General features: G+C 45.4%; 1 protein-coding gene across 1 annotated transcript; it reads right to left on the bottom strand.

Moving 5' to 3' along the window:
- Positions 1-7,762: 7,762 nt before the first annotated feature.
- shisa2a (shisa family member 2a) lies at positions 7,763-17,195 on the bottom strand. Its single transcript, XM_038776248.1, has 2 exons — positions 16,519-17,195; positions 7,763-9,630 (listed from the first exon to the last, which is right to left on the bottom strand). The coding sequence occupies exons 1-2, from the start codon at positions 16,805-16,807 to the stop codon at positions 9,101-9,103; spliced, it is 819 nt and encodes a 272-aa protein (XP_038632176.1). The 5' UTR covers positions 16,808-17,195; the 3' UTR covers positions 7,763-9,100.
- Between the last annotated feature and the right edge of the window lie 5,513 nt (positions 17,196-22,708).

Below are 22,708 nucleotides of genomic sequence, written 5' to 3'. Positions count from 1 at the left end.
AGCCATATTTCAGCTTGTGCCGACAGATTTTCAGGGAACATGATTCTGCAACACCAGGGCCTTGACATAATCAAGCTTCTTAATGTGTTAGTAAGTATGTCACAATGTTCATACAGCTGCTTTCGAGTATTTATTCTTTTAAAAAATAAATTTAGAGTAGCCAATTATTTTTCTTTTCGAATTAAGGGGCAATTTAGTGTGGCCAATCCACCTAACCAGCACATCTTTGGGTTGTGGGGGTGAAACCCACGCAGACACGGGGAGAATGTGCAAACTCCGCACGGACACTGACTCAGGGCCGGGATTTGAACCCAGGACCTCAGCACCGCAGTCCCAGTGGGCCACATGCCGCCCTTGCTTTCAAGTATTTATAAACATATTAAAAAGCTCTATTGCATCCAAGAGTCCATAAATCCCCCAAATAAACAACTTGTCTTTAGGTAGCAAGAAAGAAATAATTTTAAAACACTTTCAAAGCTTTTAGATGGGATTCTTCATCGGCTGACGTTGGAATCATGAAATGCGATTGGATGGAAAATTGGTTCTGACGCTGAAATCACGGCGGCAGTCGATTTCACGCCAAATCACAATTCTCTGTCGCCTCGACAGCGGCGGCAATGCAGATGCGCATACCATTGACTGCCTACTGTGAACTTAGGCCCACAGGTCATATCGGTGTCCCCCCATCATCCGAGCTTTGAAAATGACTGAGTATTCAAAGCCCTTTGTGGTAGAGAATTAATTTACAATTCTCTGAGTGAAGAAATGTGTCCTCATCTCCATCTTAAATCTCCTCTTGTTCTCCTACAGAAACCTCGGAGGTAAAGCACCTGAGTATGAACTGCCCTGCCAAAGTGAGTACTCCTGTGCACCTCGACAGTAAAAGTCAGTAGTCTTTCAAGCTCATGTCTTGTTGCAGCTTTGCCTGGGGTATTTGCTTCAACCAACATCCATATGCGCATTTTTCAACAGGAGCCACTAGAGAGTGAACAGGAGCAAGGATCCTGTATTACTTTGTGCTTTCAAAGCAGTCTAAATAGTTCAGCCCCTCACTGAGTTTCCCATTGACCTTTAATTTGAAGAAAATGCGCAATTTCAACTGGAGCCTTCTGAGGTGATGAATAAATTGGGGGAGCAGAGTTTAAATGTTGCTCCAGCTACTTTTAGAGTTTAATCTTACTGATTTTTTTCGTTAACCATTTCCATGAGTCTCCTCTGCAATTAATTTCCTTGGTTTCCGAACAAAAAATATTTTTGGAAAACTAACAAATATATTTAAAATGAAAACATAGATTTTTCTAATTCTTCCTCAAAATAGTTGGGGGGAGAGGGGCGGGGGGTGGGGGGGATGCGCGTGAAGTGACTGGGAGGAACACTGCATTATGAAAGACAAAGAACAAAAATGAACTAGTGTTTTAAATATGATCACATAATCTATTTTGATGAAGAACCAAGGCAGGGGTGTGGAGTTCTGCTGATATACCATGGGAGTGCAAAAGAAGAAAATTTATCCATGTCGGTGGTTTTATTAACCTATGCTTTTCCATGTGACAACTAATCTTCTCCAATCATTCCTTCAAAATGTAATAGGCTGACTGGCCTGTAATCACAGGATTTATTCTGCCCCTTCCCACCCCTGCCAGCGCTTTTTTGCAGAGCGTTATATTTGCCACCCTCCAGTCCTCCTGGCACTGCCAGGTGACAGGCTGGCAGCGTCAAGCTGTCAGGTTGTCCGTGCCAGGGATTAGGCCGAGGGGAGCCCTGCCTTTAAGAAATGGGGGCTCGAGAACTACCGAAGGGGTATGTTGGGGCAGTGGGGGCGTCCAGAGGCCACGGTGGAGATCTGAAGGGGGTTAGAAAGATAGGGGCGGCATTTAAAAATGGGGCCACGATCTCTTCTTTTCGTCAGTGCATGAAATTAGGTAAGTACGGCCTCCAAGGGCAGCAAGGCGGCACTGTGGTTAGCACTGCTGCCTCGCGTCGCTGAGGACCCGGGTTCAATCCCGGGTCACTGCCTGTGTGGAGTTTGCACATTCTCTCCATGTCTGCGTGGGTCTCACCCCCACAACCCAAAGATGTGCAGAGTGGATGGATTGGCCACGCTAAATTGACGCTTAATTGAAATTTAAAATAAAACTTAAAGTCCAGCGTTGGCGGGTTGTACTCGACCAAGGCCAAAAAAAAATGGCAGAGTCCCGTTAGATACCGGGGTTGTTCTTGGCTGGAAAGACCCCACCTCACGCGCCTAAAATGGTTTTGTGCGTTAATTTCTTGATTGACAAGGGATTCAAATCAGGGGTAGAGAGGAAAGTAAATTTAAGGCCACAATCAGATCAGCCATGATCTTCTCAAATACTGGAGCAGGTTCGAGGTGCTAAATAACTTCTAATCCTGTGTACGCTCCTTGACCTAAATATTGGAATTGGTCTTTCCTCGTGTCTGCAATACTATCGGAGATCAACTAGCAATTATAATTGTGCAAATGAAAGGGTGATGAATTATGATTCTGTTTGGCATGGTTATAGAGAGAGACTATGTTGGAAAATCCAATAGGAAATTGGCTGGTTGTTTGACAGGGAGAAAGACTCAGGGACATGTGAATATCATGAGCATATGGCAGCTTTGAACTTTAGGTCTGCTCAGATGGCATAACTTGGACCGGGCTCAGGTACCGCAGGATCCACACACTCACCCTCTGGTCACAGGGATATCCCCAGTTCTGAGGCCTACCCCTAGAGTGTTTGATTGTTGGCCACTGCCTCTGTGGTGTTGATGCCTCCAGTGTTCAGGCAAAATGTCCAGGTTTCACAGTCTGTTTGGAATGCTAGGCAGTAACACTTGCCTGCAGCATGGCATGTCTACCCATGGGAATCCACTTGAGGGCTGTGAAGTGCTTCTGCAACAATGTCTATCCCTATTAGCAATCGCCTTCAGCTGTGCAACCAGGGGCTGCCACGGTCAGAGGGAGATCAAGTGACCTTCACCATATTACCGTGGACAGGGCTCTGTCCTGGGGGTGTTCGGTGAGACGGACGGACAGCAGCTGAAGTTACCCCTGTTATGGGTATACACAATCCAGGCAGTGCCGGGGGGGTGGCCTGTTGGACCCGCAGGCACTGAACCCCTCGCCCCCCCCACCCCCCCCAAGGCTGACCCCCACCCCCAAGGCTGACCCCCACCAATGGCTCTCGACCCCAAAGCTCAAACGACCTTTGACAAAGAGTCATCCAGACCCGAAACTTTAGCTCCCTTCTCTCTCCACAGATGCGCATGCGCGGACCGGCCGGCATATTCTCACGCAAGCGCGGGGGGTTCTCTTCCCCGCGCCGGTCCCCGGGCAATATTTCGGAGCCCTACGGTGGTCCGGCATGGAAGGAAGAAGTGCCCCCACGGAACAAGCCCACCCGCAGATCGGTGGGCCTCAATCATGGGCCAGGCCACCGTGGGGGGGGGGGGGGGGGGGGGCGGGGGGCGGGGTAGGATCCCCCCCCCCACCGATGACTGCCCTTGCATACACACCTGCCTGGTCCCATTGGTGCGTGAGTTGAGTGATTCATGCCGGCAGGACTGGCCAAAAATGGACGGCCGCTCGGCCCATCGGGGCCCGGAGAATCACCGGGGGGGCCCGCTGTCAATGGCCCCTGACCTGTGTGGCGGCGATCCCGCCCCCACCCGAAAAACGGCGCCGAGAATATGGCAGCTGGCGTTGAGGCACCGGGGTGGGATTCGCTACTCCCATCGAGGATTCTCCAACCCCTCCATGATGTTGTGACAATAGCAGAGAGTTGGCTCAGAAGAGGGCAGGACTGGGTAAAAAATATCCCTGGATAAAAGTTGTTCAAGAAAGCTGGGGAAGAAAGAAAGCTGTGGCAATATTGATTAAGGAGAACATTTGAGTGCTGCAGAGAAAGCCCTTGAGGAGTGAAGTGTTGGATCTATTTGTTTAGAGCTATGAAATAATTCCAGTCCTGTGCATATTACATAGGCCATCAACTAGTGGGACAGTCATAGAGGAACATATTTTCAAGGAAATTACAGAAATGCAAAAAGAGTCAAATTGGGGACTTTAATTATCCTAATATGGACTGGATTGTAATAATGTTAAAAGGCAGAATAGAGGGCAGCACGGTGGCCTAGTGGTTAGCACAGCTGCCTCACGGCACTGAGGTCCCAGGTTCGATCCCGGCTCTGGGTCACTGTCCACATGGTGTTTGCACATTCTCCCCGTGTCTGCGTGGGTTTCGCCCCCATAACCCAAAAATGTGCAGAGTAGGTGGATTGGCCACGCCAAAATTGCCCCTTAATTGGAAAAAATAATTGGGTAATCTAAATTTATTTTTAAAAAGCCGAAAGGAGGAAGAGTGCCTAGAGTTTGCTCAGGAGAATTTTAAAGATCAGCATGTTCCAGCCCAATGAGGAAGGAGACATTGTTGTATTTGATTCCAGGGTTTAAGGTTGGTCAAGTGGATCGAGTGTCAGTCAGGGAACATTTAAAGGACAGTGATCATAGTTTCACAAGGTTTAATCATGGAAAAGGCCAAGCAGCAATAATCAATTGGGGTGCAACTGAACAATGGGCTGCCTTTAAAGAACAGTTTGGGTACAGTCAAAGCACATTTGCACAAAAGAAAAAGGTAGCACAACAAAACCAGATCTCCCTGGATGAGAGAAGAGATAAAAGTAAGATGAAGTAAGGCAGAAACCCACACAATATTTAAGAAGTATTTATATGGGCAGCACGGTGGTGCAGTAGGTTAGCCCTGCTGTCTCACGGCGCCAAGGTCCCAGGTTTGATCCTGGCTCTGGGTCACTGTCCGTGTGGAGTTTGCACTTTTTTTTTCCAATTAAGGGGCAATTTAGCATGGCCAATCAACCTACCCTGCAATTCTTTTGGATTGTGGGGGCAAAAACCATGCAAACACGGGGATAATGTGGAAGCTCCACACGGACAGTGACCCAGAGCCGGAGGCAGTCAATACTTCAGACAAGAGTATCATCTGTGGTGCACAAAAGTCCGGAAGAATTATCTCACCCAAATAATTAAATGCTCAATTCATTTCCACTTTCAGTCATATATTCCCAACTATCTCTTCCATCCCCACCCCACTGCTTCCTGAATTCCACCAGTAATAGCAAAGCTTTGAACTACATGCTACAGGGCTCTAGAACATATAAATGGGAGAAAACTGCAGAAAGCTGCAACACAAAGGGACTTGGGGGTAATTGTGCACAAAATACAGAAAGCTAGCACACAGGTGCAGCAGTAATCAGGAAGGCTGATGTAATGTTGGCCCTTATTTCAAGGGGGCTGGAGTTTAAGAGTAGGAAAGTCTTGCTGCAGGGGCAGCACGGTGGTGCAGTGGTTAGCATTGCTGCCTCACAGCACCGAGGTCCCAGGTTCAGTTCTGGCTCTGGGTCACTCTCCGTGTGGAGTTGGCACATTCTCACCTTGTTTGCGTTTGTTTCACCTCACAACTCAAAGATGTGCAGGGTAGGTGAATTGGCCATGCAAAATTGTCCCTTAATTGGAAAAAATGAATTGGGTACTCTAAATTTATGTATTTTTTTTAATTTAGAAAAGGAAAGTCTTGCTGCAACTATACAAGGTATTGGTGAGACGACATCTGGAGCACTATGAGCAGTTTTGGATTGGCTTTGTTTATTGTCACATGTACCGAGGTACAGTGAAAAGTATTTTTCTGCGAACAGCTCAAATAGATCATTTAGTACATGAAAATAAAATAAAAGAAAAAGAAAATACATACAAGGTCTCAGAATAAAGGGGTGCTAAATTAAGACTGCGATGAGGGGAATTTCTTTTCTCACAGAGAGTTGGTGAGTCTTTGGAACCCCTTGCCATAGAGAGCAGTGGGGGCAGAGTCCTTGTGTATATTATTTTTAAAAATAAATTTAGTGTACCCAATTCATTTTTTCCAATTAAAGGACAATTTAGCGTGTTCAATTCACCTACCCTGCACATCTTTGAGTTGTGGGGGTGAAACCCACACAAACACGGGGAGAATGTGCAAACTCCACATGGACAGTGACCCAGAGCCGGGATCGAACCTGGGACCTGGAGACTGCAGTGCTACTACTGCGCCACCGTGCTGCCCTGCCTTGTGTATATTTAAGGCTGAGATAGAAAGGTTCTTTGTTACGGGCAAAGGGCAGGAAAGTGGACGTGAGGAATGGCTGATCAGCCATGTGCCCACTGAATGGTGGAGCAGGCTCGAGGGGCAAATTACCTACTCCTGTTCCCATTTTATACGGTCTTATCCAACACTCCTAATTCTCTCTACCGTGTCACTTCTAACCCTTTCCTCAGGAGACAATTGGAAAAAAAAAATTTCCGATTATGTTTTGTCCTTTCCCTAACCTCTCTCCCACAATCTGCTGGGTGTCCACACTTCTCTTATATAACATTTTATGACTTTACAAGATGCAAATCAGGCTACATTGATGAAAGTTGTTCACATTTTTATTCACATCCTGAGAAAAATGCACAAACCATAACAATACTTCCATAGAAAATCATATATAATCCATTTGGAACAAAGGTATCTGATGAACTGTACATTTGCAAATCCTTCTGCATACTTGCAAACCTATAGTCTAGTGATATGTCAAAGCTCGGTCAACACCAAATGCAGAACCCCAACTTATCACACTAAACTGAAACTGGGACTTAGCATGTATTCAGCCATAAAAGCCAATGTACATAGCGCTGTAACGTCCAATACATTACAGAAACAATTACTTTCCCAAAATTTGATACAGAATGTTGATTAATGAAGAAGTTCTAAGGGTACAAGGTGTTTAGTGTTGATTGAACTTACCAGACTGAAAGAAACTTTAGGGTAAAAATATGTCTTGGATAGTATCAAATTGGCTACACATTCTACACAGTACTTGATACTCAGTTATATTGTAATCAGTGGAATTGAACATTAGGTCCAGCATATTGAGAGAGATGGTGATGTCGACTATTGTCCAGAAACTAGGCCAATGGTTTGGGACATGGGATCAAATCTCACTATAGCAGCTGGTGGTAATTTAAATTTGATGAATAAAATCTGGAATTGAAAGCTAGTTCCAGTAATGATGACTGTGACAGCTTTCATCGATTTTTATAGAAACTCATCTGGTTCACTAAAGTCTTTTAAGGAAGGAAATCTGAAATGTATCCAGACTGGATTATATGTTTTTTAAAAATTCAGTTTTACAGGATGTGGGCTTACCTGGCCAGTCCAACATTTGTTACCAATCCCTAATTGCCCTTGAGAGGATGGTGGAGGGCTGCCTTCTTGAACTGCTGCAGTCCCTGTGGTGTACGTATAACTGCAGTGCCATTAGGAAGGGAGTTCCAGGATTTTGACCCAGCTACAGTGAAAGGAACGGCGATATATTACCATGTCAGGATGGTGAGCGATTTGGAGAGGAATTTCCCGGTGGTGGTGTTCCCATTTGGCTGCTGCCCTTGGCCTTCTAGATCGTAGTGGTCCTGGGTTTGGTAGGTTCTGCCTAAGGATCCTTGGGTGAGTTCCTGCACTGGATCTCGTGGATGGCACACACGGCTGCTACTGTGCTTCGGTGGTAGAGGGTGGGAATATTTGTGGAAGGGGGTGCCAAACAAGCGGGCTGCTTTGTCCTGAATGGTGTCACGCTTCTTGAGTGTTGTTGGAGCGGCACTCATACAGGCAGATGGGGAGTATTCCATCTCACTCCTGACTTGTAGGCGGTGGCAGGCTTTGGGGAGTCAGGAGGTGAGTTACTCACTGCAGGATTACAGACCACATCAATGTGGTTCACTCGTAATTGCAATCATAAATGGCCTAGCAAGCAGGTTCAATGGTAATTAAGGATAGGCAATAAATGTTCGCCTTGCCAGTGAAACCCACATTCCTTGAAAATAATAGAGAAAAACATATCACCGGCTGTCCGTCTGATATGGGTGTTTCATGGCTCTTCCCAAGATGGATTTCTACCCGTGTCTTTGATGAACTGAAAGGTGTGAAATTTCTCTCAGTAGTTTTAGTAAAATCCACTCTGCGCATAAAGTGGGATCCTCATAATAATCAAGAACTTCTCTAGTACAATTAGCAAACAGATGAAGTTCAACTGATGGAGGAGTTCAAGTTATAGTGATCCAGTTATTCTCTAAGAGAAGAGTAGAGCAACTTGGAAAGCTGAGAATAGGAATACACAGGGGCCGTGATTTAAAGGCCTTGTTGCGCCCGACTTGGTGTTGGGACGAGGCCATTGAATCTCGCAAGATTAAACTAAACCAAACGAATCTGGATCTCGTCCTCACTGACATATAACGTTATGTCAGAAAATAAGCAGTGAGGAAGACGCAAAGAGGCTACAGAGGGGTATAGACTGATTGGCTGAATGGACAGAAACAGAGAAAAATGTGAAGATATCCACTTTGGTAGGAAAAATAAAAAAGCAGAATATCTTTTGAAAATATGGGCAACTAGGAAATCTGTGCATTTAGAGCGAGCTAGGTACCCTTGTACATGAATTCCAGAAAGTTAACATGCAGGTACAGCAAGCAATTAGGAAGACAAATGGTATGTTAACTGAATCATACATAATTCTTAATGGACTTGACAGGGTAGATACTTCGAAAAATATTTCCCTGCCAGGGAATCTGGATAGAGTCACAGTTTCGGATTAGAACTGAGATAAGGAGAGGTTTCTTCATTCAAATAGTTATGAGTCCCTGGAATTTTCTACCCCAGAGAGCTGTGGAAATTTAGTTGTTGATGGGGGAAACACATGGGGGAACACCCAGGTGGTCAATTGAGGTATGGGTACTAAGGGAATTAAGGGAATGGAGCTTGTGTGGGAAAGTAAAGTAGAGTTCAGTTAGAAGATCAACTCTGATCATATTAAATGGCAGAACAGGACCGAAGAGTCAAATGGCCTACTTCAGCTCCTAGTTATGATGTCAACATCTAGAGCTAAGTACATAATGTAGTAATTGGGAGTTGAAGGATGAAACATTACATAGCAATTTTTAAATTATTAATTTTAACTATTACATTATTTCCGGAGATTCCAGAAAGACTATTTTGTTCTTTTGTGTGGCTGAATCTTACAGAGTCACTGCTGGATACATCAGCTGGTCACCATTTAGTGTTCCATGTGAATAGGGATTATTCGATTGTTGTCCATATCCTGGTCTGTCCACATATGCAGGAGCCATGACTATCGTATGTTCAGGTGGAATCCCATAGCTAAGATATTGTGCTGGTAGAAAAGGATTTCCTGTAGATTGTGAAGGTAGGAACTGTTGAGCTTGGTGACAGCCTATAACCGGGAAATTTGTCGGCACATTCATGTAGAGGTTGATACCATCGGTCCCCACGGAACAGATGTTGTTCTGCCGTCCCATGGAGCTCCTTGTGGAAGTCGTTGTGGTGCTGGAGGTAGAATGGCGTGAAGGGGTTCTGACACCAGTTGGAGGAAGGGACTCCAGCAAACGGCTCTGTGTGGGGGCATCCTGCTGGTTCTCCTGTGGCTTGGGTTTCAAGCATCGGCAGCAGCAAACCGCAATGAATGACCCAACTATGATGAAGGCTACAAATATTGAACCAACGATGAGGAATGGCAAATACATAGGAACTGCAAAGAGAACATGAAGAACAAGTGTTATTATTGGGCATGGTTGTGGATATTCTGCTTGAAGAATCAAGACTTTAAAATCAGTAGAACAAACACAAAGACTTTTTAAAAACACAATACAACTTGGTGCAGATCCATTATATGGAGATCATATACTGCAACATAGAAGAAAATCAAGTTTTTGAAAGAAGTTGCTGATGCTAAGGTTCTTTTTTAAAAAAACAATTAAAAGGGCTCAGTCATTTCTTTTTGTGAATATTTCTTCAGCATGTGAAATAACAAAATGTCAAATTTTTATGTTGAATAATTATTAAACTGTCTCCCTTTTCTGTCTAGGAGTCGACAAAACTCATTTGTTTTTTATATAATGACTACAGAATAGATGCAAGTCCATTTTCCTGCATAGGCTTACTTCCCCAAAGTGCAGACAATTAGAAATGGCTTTGTTTCGTCTTTTAAACTTAATTCTGACATCTGGAGCATTCACAATTCACATCTATTTTCTTCTGGCATCTTTTATGGACCATAATTTACTCCAGCAGGGTATCTTAACAAGCATCTGCACTTTCCAGTGTACTTTTAGTTTTTTACTATTTCACATAGTGAGTAGCTGAACGTGTGCTCCGATACCATTGCAGTAACAGAATCTACGCATTAGGATCTCAGTGGACAGGACAAGCAACTGAGTGCCTTAATCAGATGGAAGGATTGTGAAATTAACCATGAAAAGGCTGAAAGGAAGTACAAGTTAGAATGGGTGAATACAATGCCATATCAGGCTCATAAAATAAAAGGGAAAAACTAGATTGAGAGGAAAACAGACAAAAGGAAAAGTAAGAAAAAATATTGACATTTTCAAAATCTGGAGGAATGAGACACCACACTTGTAAAGGTTCATTTGCAGTGCTGGAGATTGACAACAGTTTAGCACTTATCTCAGTGTTATGGTGGTACTTAGACTGAAATGAATAAGATTTTGTGGTGTGCTTAGTTCATATCCATCAAGACAAAACAACATCACACCATTCAATGCCTGTAACAACACTCAAGACACTGTTTCATGAGGAGACTGTCACATCACATACAGGAACAGCTGGATTCCCACATTTAACTGCACATCAACTTGTCTGAAATTGATAGCACATTTGCACCATTAGTCTCCCCATTATTTTGACAGCAAATTATGGATCAATACAGTTTAATGAAGCTGTTGGCAATTTTGATTGACAACTTTAGCCGTCTTTAGAAGAATGAGAGGTGATCTCATTCAAACATGCAAAATTTTTACAAGGCTCGACAAGGTAGATGCAGGAAGGATGCGTCATCTGGCTGGGGTTGTCCATATCCTGCCCACATCTAGAACCCGGGACAGACTCTGAGGAGTAGGGGCAGGCTATTTAGAACTGAGATGAGGAGGAATTTCTTATTATCAGAATCTTTGGAATTCTCTGCCCCAGAGGACTTTGGAGGCTCAGTCGTTGAGGATGTTCAGGACATGGATTGATAGGCTTTTACATATTCTTAAAAACAGGGATGGCACAGGAAAATGGTGAAGTGGAAGATCAGTGAGAATCTCACTGAATGGCAGGGCAGGCTCAAAGGGCTGAAATGCATATGTTCTTATCTGCTCAACTGCCAACTGGGAATTTCAACTGAACAAATAATAAACTGTAATTAGTCAGTTCTAATTTGCATAAAATGTAATGCTCCATTCCACCTACATCAAATTTTGTTGATTAACAGATTAAAAGTGGTTCCATGTGTTCAATACCTTTTCATTAATATTTGGGAAATAGATATCATTAGTAAGGCCATTGTTTTGTGTCCATCCCTGGTTATCCAGAGGTGGTGGTGCTGGGCTGCCTTCTTGAACAACTACTGGTCCATGTAACAAAGGTTTTTGCACAGTTCTGTTAGGTTGGGAGCTCCGTGAATTTGACCCAGCAACAGCTAGAATGGTACGCAACTTCAAAGTGGCGGTGTTCCCATGCACTCACTTCCCTTGTCCCTCTCAGGCTGGAAGTCTTAGGTTAGAGAGGTGCTGCCAAAGAAACCATGGTGAGCTGCTGCAGTGCCTGTTGTAGATAACATGTCAGCACAGGACATTTAAACTAGAGGATGAGGTGCCAATCAAGTAGACTGCTTTGTCTTGGATGGTGCCAAACTTCTCAAGACGCACCAAGTAAGTGATGGGGATTCTACCACATTCCTAACTTGGGCCTTTAGGTAGTCAAGAAGCCCCACAGAATTAGCAGTGAACTACATGCCACAGAATACCTTGCCTTTGACTTGCTCTATTAGCCAGTGTTTGTAAAGCTGGTCTAGTTGAGTTTCTGATGAATGGGAAACATCACCCCACCCCCACAGGATGTTAATATTCGAACTAGGTGACGGAAGTGCCATTGAATGTCAGAGTGATGCACTTTGGTTCTCCCTTGTCGGAGGTGATCATTTGGTTCTAACTGTGTGATGCAAATGTTACTTACCATTTATCAGCCCCAGCCTAGATGCTGTGCAGCTCTTGCTGCATGCAGGCATGGAAAGGTTCTTTACATGAGGTATTATAATAATAATCTTTATTGCCACAAGTAGATTTACATTAACACTGCAATGAAGTTATGGAGCCTAACACTGTGCAATCATCCCTAAATTCTGGTCTTACGATTGAAGGAAGAGCATTGAACAATTAGCTGAATGTAATTAGGTTGAAGACAATGCCCTGAAGAACTCCTGCAGCAATGTCTTACTGCCAAAATGAAAATGCCAACAATCTCAACCATCTTCCGTCGTATCAAGTGTGACTTCAGCAAATGAAGACTCGGCAAGGTGGCACAGAGGTTAGCACTGTTGCTCAACAGCGGCAAGGTCCCAGTTCGATTTTCGGCTTGGGTCACTGTCTGTGCGGAGTCTGCACGTTCTCCACGTGTCTGCGTGGGTTTCTTCCGGGTGCTCCGGTTTCCTCCCACAAGTGTGCTGTTAGGTAATTTGGACATTCTGAATTCTGTGAACCCGAACAGGCGTCGGAATGTGGCGACTAGGGGCTTTTCACAGTAACTTCATTGCAGTTTTAATGTAAGTCTACTTGTGACAATAAAGATTATTATATTATTATTGTACATTTCATATGTACTAGGATTCCTTGGGCCCCACTTTTCAAAAGTCCCTATTTTTCGCACCACTCCTTCTACTTCAGTTTATGTTCATGGTTGGACCTTGGCTGCAATGAGGTCTGGAACTGAGTGGTCCTGACAGGGACCAAAATGAGTGTTTGGGTGCAGATTATTGCTAAGTATATTTACTTTTGTATGCTTGATAAAAACAATTCCACCTGATATTTCAGTTGGCAAATACACCACCCAAATTGGATTAAAACGTACTGACCAGGAAGATTTCAGATTGTATCTAGCTTGCTACCGTTTTGTGTCACGTAAACTCAGTCAGAACCATAGTTGGATCCATCGGCAATGGTCAAAATGTTACCAATACTTAAATCTGGGATCACACATGAAAAAAGTTCAAATGAAGTGAAGTAGCGAAGGAAAGCCAGCATTTATAGATTGAACCTAGCAACAGTTCAGAAGTGGAGAGAAGAGAAATTCTGTTTGGTAAGTAGTAAGTACGATGATAAACTGCTTTTCCATAATGGAATTTACAGAGTCAGCATCAAATACTGCAATGCAGAAATATTTTGAAACAATCTTTTTTAAAAGATCATTGTAACCCGAGAGTGCCTGGATGGAAGTGGGTGCACTCATTTTGCCCATTTGTTTCATATTGACTGATTTGACTGTTTCTGGAGAGTAAACTCAGATGGGGTGTGAAAACAGACCCAGTCTGATCCAGTCAGTTTCCTACCTGATGGGTTTTGTAAAAATTACCCCAAAAGGTCCATAAGTCATAGGACTTTATAACTAGCCTCTGTGAGCAATGATAAACATACTTTCATGGCCTCCAAGAGGGGTTCCCCCCCCCCCGCCCGCCCGCCCCCCCCCCCCGCCCCCCCCCCCCCCCCCCCCCCCCCCCCCCCCCCCGCCCCCGCCACCTCTAACGTAATATCCACTTGGCAGAAAGAGAGTTTGTTCTGGGATTGGGGGGAGTGTCCTGATCAGCAACCCGGTCAATGGAAGTTATTCATACAAGGATATACAGACACACACGCACACACATACACAAACAGACTCTGTATACTTACTCCAGCACTTGTTGAATATTTTGGCAACGCTAATAGCAAGCTGCTTAATACTTTTTGTCATTCAAGATATATATTGAGCCTGATATTATTTTAATATCAGTTACTGTAGAAAAACACTATCAAATCACTGGAAAGCTTAAGATTCACTAGAATTACACCATTTGAGTGAAAGGTTATAGTCAAAGGTTTTTTGTTGCAACAGAGAAGAGTAATAGGAAAATCAGAGGTTTTCAAAGTTCTGAAAGGCTTAAGAGAAAATAAATAACGGAAGGTAGTTTCCACCGACTGCTACATTGGTAACAAGAGGGCATAGATTGAGGATTCTTAATCTAAGTAGGAGGTTTGTAAATGCACTTTCAGAGTGGCTTTTTTCAAATAAATGCTCTTGACAAATGGCTGCTAACGCATACCCTATACCACCATCTAATACAGGATTGGATAAGTATTTGAGAAGGAAGACCATAAGCGACTATAGGAAATTGGATTGGAGGGGATAATACCAGCTGAATGAAGACTGGGACATACATGAAAGGCCAAATGATCTTCAATACTATAATTTCTTTGATTTAACATTGTTAAATGCACATTAAAGTAACAATGTCCTTTATTTTTTTTAAATAAATTCAGAGTATCCAATTATTGTTTTCCAATTAAAGGGTAATTCAACGTGGCCAATCCACCTATCCTGCACATCTTTGGGTTGGGGGGGGGTGGGGGGGGGGTGTTGAAACCCACCCAGACACGGGGTCCTTCAAAATTGCATTTTAAAAAGGAAATGAATTCCATCCTCTTTACAGATCACAGCTAAATATCATTCTAATGTGCAAATTCCAGGTTGCACTGAATTAAATTTGATTTTTTTCCCAGGGCGATTACTGAGACTCTAAATGTTCTATTAGACATGGAAAATTGATTAAAATTCTCAATCCTGACTAGTGGCAGTCATTGAAGAAAGATATTATATTATATAGGTGGCACGGCGGTAGCACAGTGGTTAGCACTATTGCCTCACAGTGCCAGGGTCCAAAGTTCGATTCCCGACTTGGGTCACTGTCCGTGCGGAGTCTAGACGTTCTCCCCGTGTCCGCCTGTGTTTCATTAGTGTGCTCCAGTTTCCTCCCACAAGTCCCAAAAGATGTGCTGTTGGGTAATTTGGGCATTCTGAATTCTCCCTCCGTATACCCAAACAGGCGCCGGAATGTGGGGACTAGGGGCTTTTCACAGTAACTTCATCGGAATGTAAACCTACTTGTGACAATAAAGGTTATTATTATCATTATCTGATATTGTCCAGTCGTATTGCTTTCCAACATTCATTGCAAGTCCCACACATGAAAAATGGCTATTTGGAGGAGCACTGGGTGTCAATTGCCATGAAGCAAAACAAATCTTGGGTGGACTATACAAATATAAATGGATACAGATTTTAAAAATCCAAATATGCCAATTACTGATGGAGTACAGTTCCACATGGGGCTCTGATGCTGGAATTTAGGATTGTTCTTCGCACAAATGGGCCATTAAGACTTGGAATCCTCTCCTGGAAAGAATGGTTGAAGCAAACTCCATAACAGCTCTTGTATGGGAAATAGAGTAGGGAAAAAGCAAGGAATAGGGGGTGGGATTCACCTTTCCCCAATGCCGATTTCGTAATCAGGATCGGGCGGAGAATTCATTCTGTCGCCCCAATCAGGTGCGACACCAGCTTGACGCTGGTTTTGTATCTTCCAGCCTCTCCGAAATGGCTTCACCGCGTTGCCGTTGGAACAGCACTGGCGCGTAACCTGAAGGCCCACCCCCAGTACTCCGCCCTCGATGGCCGAGTTCCCGGCCGCACAGGTGACATGTGGTCTCAGTGGTCAGGAACCCAGCAGTGGTGGCTGCAGCCTATGTCCAGCGGCTCACAGTCGGGCAGGGCTGTGTTGCTGGTGGGCGGGCGGGGGGTTGAGACCAGGGGGCACCAACTGGCAAGGCAAGATCAGCGCATGGACGGCGCCATGTTTTACAGCACGAGCGCTGGAGGTCGTTGCCATGCGTGTGCGCGGCCATGGACCCGGCCATTCTCCAGGGAGGAGCCGCGAGATTTACTCGGCTAACCCCTCACCTGTGGCAGGATTGGTGAGCGGTCGGCACTGATTTTTTTGTCGTAAAACGCCACAGTTCACCCACTGGCACCAACACGGTCTCAAAAATGGTGAATCCAGCCCAGGAACTAAGTGGATAAACTGTTTTGAAAGCCAAGACAGATACAATAGGCTGATCGGTCTCCTGTGGTGGGAAATGTGGCTGATTATTTTCGCTCCTGCGTCCTGGGGAACGTAAACCAATTGCAATGAACAACTGAAGTCTGTTAACTAAGCACAAACTGGGATCAAATGGAACTGTCTGGTTGGCATGACTTTACAAAACACCTATTATACACACACACAAGCTAATTTACATACTGCAAGGTTATTTATCCCTTTCACTGGAACTGCTCGAGTCTTGACCCCATTTGTCATGTTGGCAAATTAGAAAGTCGTACAGAATATGAAATAAGATTGTGTTTTAGTGCCAGGAAGGTGTTTTTTTTATATATAAAAAAAGGTGTTCTTTTCGTCTCTTCATCAGTAGGGTAAAGAGATCACAAACGTTTTTTTTTGCAGACTGAAGGAGGTAAATCAATGCTGGTGCAGAATTCATGAGGGCGCCCCTACCTGATGTTGACTTGCTGTAGGGGTCTGGCTCCTGGTGAACGTTGTGATCGTTGATGCAGGCGCCCTGGTCCAGTCGATTATCCCGCAGGGAGCAGCAATACCTGAGAGCACAAGATCCGCAGCACAGAGTGGCCTCCTGGCCATCGTATCGCTCGGGACACTGGAACCCCGAGTGCCAGCTCCCGTTACTATCAGACCAGCCGTGGCAGTACTCTCCCGAAGCGGCAAGAACGCCCAGCAACCAGTTAGTAAAGACAAGGAAGAGTGCCCCAACCCGAGCAGCCCCCATGGCTAGCACAGGCGCCGGGAAAATCCGAAAAGGCAGATTAAAAATAATTAAATAAATAAAATCCCCTCCCCGCCTTGAAGTCCTGACCGTGTTGTTAGCACCCCGATTTCCTCAATCGATTTTCACCCCTTCCTTCCTTCTTTTTGCTGGCGTGCCGAACCTCAGATCGGGACAATGAAAGGCGAACTGCAGGAGTTTTAACTTCTCCGTGTTAACAGCTCTCTGGCGCTCGGCTGCTAAACTTTTAGCCTCACCACGAATTTTCCATCTGCAGGCAAATCTTTATAATTGGAAACGATGTCAAAGTTTAAAAAAAACACTTTGATGAAGTAATTAAAGTGGGTAACGCGCAGCTTTCAAACGCAAGTATAATGTTTCCCACCTTCCATTCCTCTTTGGCTCAATCTGTTGTTTTAAAAAAAAATCACTTAAACTCTGGTTTAGTGGGTCCCCTATAGGCTGGGCTTTCTCAACCAATCCCGCTTTAAAATACCAACCAAGTTCCGCCTTTTTAAGAGTTTGTGCTCCACCTCTTCCATCAAACACACAGTCCAGGGAGCCTGAGTATCATTCAGTTAGGTAACTCGTGCATTACACGTCGCGATTTTAATATGTTTGATGAACATGACTTATTTATGGGCAGCACGATGGCGCAGTGGTTAGCATTGCTGCTTCATGTCCCGAAGTCCCAGGTTCAATCCCTTTTCTGAGTCACTCTGTGTGGAGTTTGCACATTCTCCCCATTTTTGATTGAGTTTCGCCCCCTCAACCCAAAGATGTGCAGGGTAGGTGGATTGGCCTCGATACATTACCCCTTAATTGGAATAAATGAATTGGGTACTCAAAATTTATAGGCAAAAATATATAACCCTCCCCCCCCACATGAATAGACCGGTAGTAGTGTTAAATTTTAAACATATAGTGAAGTTCAATTGTAAGGCTAGTCAGTGCCAGCTCATTTCTGGAAGATATGAAGGTTACTTTTTCAAAAATCAGCAACAGTTGATGTGATTTAGTTTAAAGTCCATCTGATAGAGTAAAGATGGGAAAGGATATCTCTGCGGAGTCTTTAGGAACTGGGGCGGGATTCTCCCCTATCCGGTGTGATGGGGGGTCCTGGCGTAGGGGAGTGGCGCCAATCACTCCGGGGTCGAGCCTCCCCAAAGGTGGGGAGAATTCCATCCAATTCTAACCCCGCGCCGGAGCAGTTGGCACCAGAAGACTGCCGCAAGAAACCGGCGCCCCCGGCAGCAGAGCTGGCCGAAAGGCTTTCGCCGGTCGGCGCATGCGCCGGCGGTGATGTCAGCAGCCAGCTGCCGCTGACATCACCACCGGCGCATGCGCGATGCGGTTTCTCTTCCGCATCCGCATGGCGGAGGCCGTGGCGGCTGCGGAGGAGAAAGAGTGCACCCAGGGCACTGGCCAGGAGTCTGAGCGGGGGGGGGGGCCGATCGCGGGCCAGGCCACCGTGGGGGCACCCCCCGGGGTCCGATCGCCCCCCCCCCCCCCAGGACCTGCTCGCACCGCCGATCCCGCCGCCACCAGAGGTGGTTCAAACCTCGGCGGCGGGAGCGGCCTCCCAGCGGCGGGACTTCAGCCCATTCGGGCCGGAGAATCACCGCAGGGGCCTCGCTGATCGGAGTGGCGAGATTCCCGCCCCCGCCAATTCCCGGGTGGCGGAGAATCTCTGCCACGGCGGGGGTGGGATTTTCGGCGGCCCCAGGTGATTCTCCGACCCTGCTGGGGGTCGGAGAATTTCGCCCCAGAGCTGCGAAACCGGTAAAATGAAATCTTTCGGACCTTCAGTAGCTGACGTTGAGATTACTGTGCATGTTAATAGCTTACCAATGCAAATTAGGTGCCTTGGCCTATTGTTTTAACAGGAAGATTTGCCCACTCAAGATAAAATGGTGAAAATAGATAGCTATCAAAGACATTTTGTGTAAATATGTAAAACAATGTTTTTAGATTAATTCTTAGACGGCAAGTGGACAACAAGGTCAACATTTGTTGGTCAACCCTAATTGTCCTTGAACTAAGTAGCTTGCTAGGCCTTGAAGAGGACAGTTAAGAGTTAGCCACATTGCTGTTGGCCTGGAGTCACATGTAGACTAGATAAGGATGATAGATCTCCTCCCATGAAGAAGATTTCATTATACAACAATTGAAGATAGTTTCATGGCCATCACTACTGAGACCAGCTTTCAATTCCAGAATTTATTAACTGAATTTAAATACTGCCATCTGATGTGGTGGGATTTGAACTCATGACCTCAGAGCATTAGCCTGTGCCTCTGGATTATTAGCCCAGAGACATTATCACTATGCCACCATCTCCCTGTGATATAAATAATAATATTCACAGAGCAAAATTCTAGAGCCGTTATCCTTTGGGGGAATTCTGACATACAGTATATTTTCTTCCCTCTCTGGATAAGTATTCAACTTTGCAGGGGCACTGTCTCATGGACACCTGGTTATTCCATGGTAGCTGATCCGAAAAGCCATTGCTCACTTGTGGGGAGATGGCAGAGAAATTGGATTAGGTAGCCTCATATTAAAAGTTGCCACACATACAGTGGACCACTTCTGTGCTATGGTTTCTAAGTGTCAGGCTATGCAATCAGTATCTGGCCTGGATCTACTTGCTTGGCCTGGATCTATTTGCTAGTGGCAATCTTTGTCGGGCAGCACGGTGGTGCAGTGGTTAGCACTGCTGCCTCATGCACTAAGGACCCAGGTTCAATCCTGGTCCCGGGTCACTGTCCATGTGGAGTTTGCACATTCTCCCCGTGTCTGAGGGGGTCTCACCCCCACAATCCAAAGATGTGCAGGGTAGGTGGATTGGCCATGGTACATTTCCCCTTAATTGGGAAAAAAAGGAATTGGATACTCTATGGTTGCACAAGACGGTTAGGATGGGTAAGTGGGAAGGGGATAGGTGGATGAGTGAATTGCTGGGTTGTGGGGGGTAGACAGGTCGGGAGTGTAGTTGGGTCAGGAGGGATAGTCAGGTTGGGGGCAGTCGGCCCAACCTGTTCAACCTTTCTTCATGAGGTAAGCCCTTATTCCCGGGAATGTACAGACTGAACCTTCAATGAAGTGTTTCTAATGCATTTATATCCTTTTTCAAAAAGGTACACAGTACCTCAAGATGTATTAAGGTCCTGTACAACTGCAGTAAAACATACCTAATTTTATATTCCATTCCCCTTGTTATGAACATCACCATTCAATTTGCCCTCCTAAATCACTTGTTATACCTGCATGCTAATATTTTATGCTACATGTACCGAGACACCCAGATCCCTCTGTATCTCAGAGTTCTGCAATTTCTCTCCATTAAATAGTATACTGCTTTGCTATTGTTCCTGCCAAAGTGAACAAGTTTACATTTTCCCACATTATATTCCATCTGCCAAACTTCTGTCCAATCACTTAATCTATCTTTATCCCTTTGTAGACTTTCTCGCCTTATGATGACTTACTTTCCTACCTATCTTTGTGTTATTTGATAAATTTACTACCATACATTCAGTCTGCTCATCCAAGTAATTGATAGGGATTGGAAATAGTTGTGACACTTCATATGTTACATTTTACCAACCCAGAAATAACCCAGCTCTCTGCTTCCTGTTAGCTAACCAATCTTCTATCCATGTTAATATGTTATCATCAAACCATGAGTTCTTATTTTTCAGAGCAGTCCTTGATGTGACACCTTATCAAATGCATTTTGGAAATCCAAGGACACCACATCTAAATGTTCCCCATTATCCATATTGCTTATTATTTACTCAAAGTTCTCCAATAAATTAGTTAAACACAATTTTCCTTTCACAAAACCGTGCTGACGTTACCTGATCCCATTATGGTTTTCTAAGTATCCTGCTATAACCTCCTGGAATTATGAATTCTAGTCATTTCCCTATGACAGATATTAAGCCACCTGGCCTAGAGCTTCCTGTTTTCTGCCTCCCTCCTTTCTTACATTTGCTATTTTCCAATATATTAGGAATTTTGGAAGATTATAACCAATGCCTCTACTTGGCTGCAGTTTCTTCCATAAGGAATTCATTTATTTCAGGCAAGATTCTCCATTTGGGAAAGCAAGTGTTGATGCCGGGACTGAATTGCGTGTGGTTCGCGTTCCCATTGGGGGCATTATTTGGGGAGCAATTCAGCACATGCTCATGGGTAGGTGGTATGACTAGGAGGTTTACGGTACCTCAGAGTAGTGCTGCCATTGGTGCAGAGGACTCGCTGCCCATTGGCTCAGGCAGGTCATGTGTCTCTCTGCCAATTGGCTGAGGCTAGTCATGTGACTGCTCGCCAATTGGCCGAGTGGTCGGTAGCCCCTCCTATGAGGCGGGGTATAAGAACCCGTAGCAGCCGGCAGTCGGCCTTTCTCTGTCAGTCGACTGCCGGGCACACAACTAGTTCATTAAAGCCTGTTATTTGGAACTTCTTCACGACTCGAGTCCAATTGATGGTGCATCAATGGGTCAACACACTGCCAATGTGAATCTAGAGCAATTCCCATTCCCGCCAATGTCTGATTTGCTGGGGCCGGAATTAGTGCTGGAAAGCTTGCCAAGCTGGAGCTGCTTTTAAGCACTCCATTTGCCACACACTCTTATTCCAGCCAAGAAGATGGTAGGATGAAGATTGCCCCACCCCCCAACCCCCGCTCCGATTCCTGGACATAGACCTTGAGAGGATGTTTGATGCAGTGGAGGAGAGGCAGGCACCCTCTTCCCCAGGGTGAGCAGGAGGCTCCAGTCTGTCATTGTGAACCTGCAGGAGTTGGCCGAGACAGTGAGTGCTGCTACTGCTAGCCTCACCAGGCAGACCAGCATACAGTGCTGTAAGAAAATGCACATCCTCCTTAGGACAGCTCAGGTGAGTCACCTCTGTTCCCCTGGCATCATTCCCATTCCTCACTGCTCACATCACTGCCCCCCATTCTTAGCAGCCTATTAAAACTCATCTACCTGCTTCTCCCTTACCTCCCACCCTGCACCAAACCACAACATCTGTGTTGTTTTCTTTGGCCAGGTGTTTTGCATACAGATGCCACCAGCTACAGACCCCCGATGTATCTCACCTCCATGTGTCTCACCATGTCCTTTATATGTCCCCTCGGAAAAGGCAGCTCACAATCACCAGGAGCAGGAGAAGGTGGGAGGGGTTGTCCTGGGCCTCAGTGCTCTCACCCCCACAGGGCAGAGGACACTGGAGTTAGCCAGCAAGGTACAGAAGAGGCCTATCTCTGATGCAGTTAGGAAGGCAATGTTGGCATTCATTTTGAGAGGGCTAGACTGGCCTATCTCACAGACCACTCCGTCGCTAGATTTCACCATGCCTCTTGTCTTTTTTCTTGCACGATCACCAGGTGGGTCCATCTGGGGTACCTCACCTCCACCCCCCCCCCCCCCCCCCCCCCCCCCCCCCCAGCACACCCACGCAGGGGAAGTCACCAACTTTTCATAGAATAGTAAAATTTACAGGGCAGAAGGAGGCCATTCATCCCATCGAATCTGCACCGGCCCTTGGAAAGAGCATTATACTATATTCCATGACTCCACCCTATCCCGTAACCTAGTAACCCAACCTAACCTTTTGGACACTAAGGGGGAATTTAGCATGACCAATCTATCTAACCTGCACATCTTTGGACTGTGGGAGGAAACCGGAGCACCAGGAGGAAACCCACGCAGACACGGGAATAAAGTGCAAACTCCACACAGTCACCTGAGGCTGGAATTGAACCTAGGACCCTGGATCTGTGAGGCAGCAGTGCTAACCACTGTGCCACCCGTGCCGCCCGTGCAGCAATGAGTTCCACAGATTCACCACCCTCTGGCTGAGGAAATTCCTCCTCCACTGGAAATCCCATCC

Source organism: Scyliorhinus canicula, chromosome 17 (genome assembly GCF_902713615.1).
Source record: "Scyliorhinus canicula chromosome 17, sScyCan1.1, whole genome shotgun sequence".
In the NCBI taxonomy this organism is placed as follows: Eukaryota; Metazoa; Chordata; class Chondrichthyes; order Carcharhiniformes; family Scyliorhinidae; genus Scyliorhinus; species Scyliorhinus canicula.
Note: the sequence above shows the minus strand (reverse complement) of the source record. Positions and strands in the feature narration are given on the sequence as shown.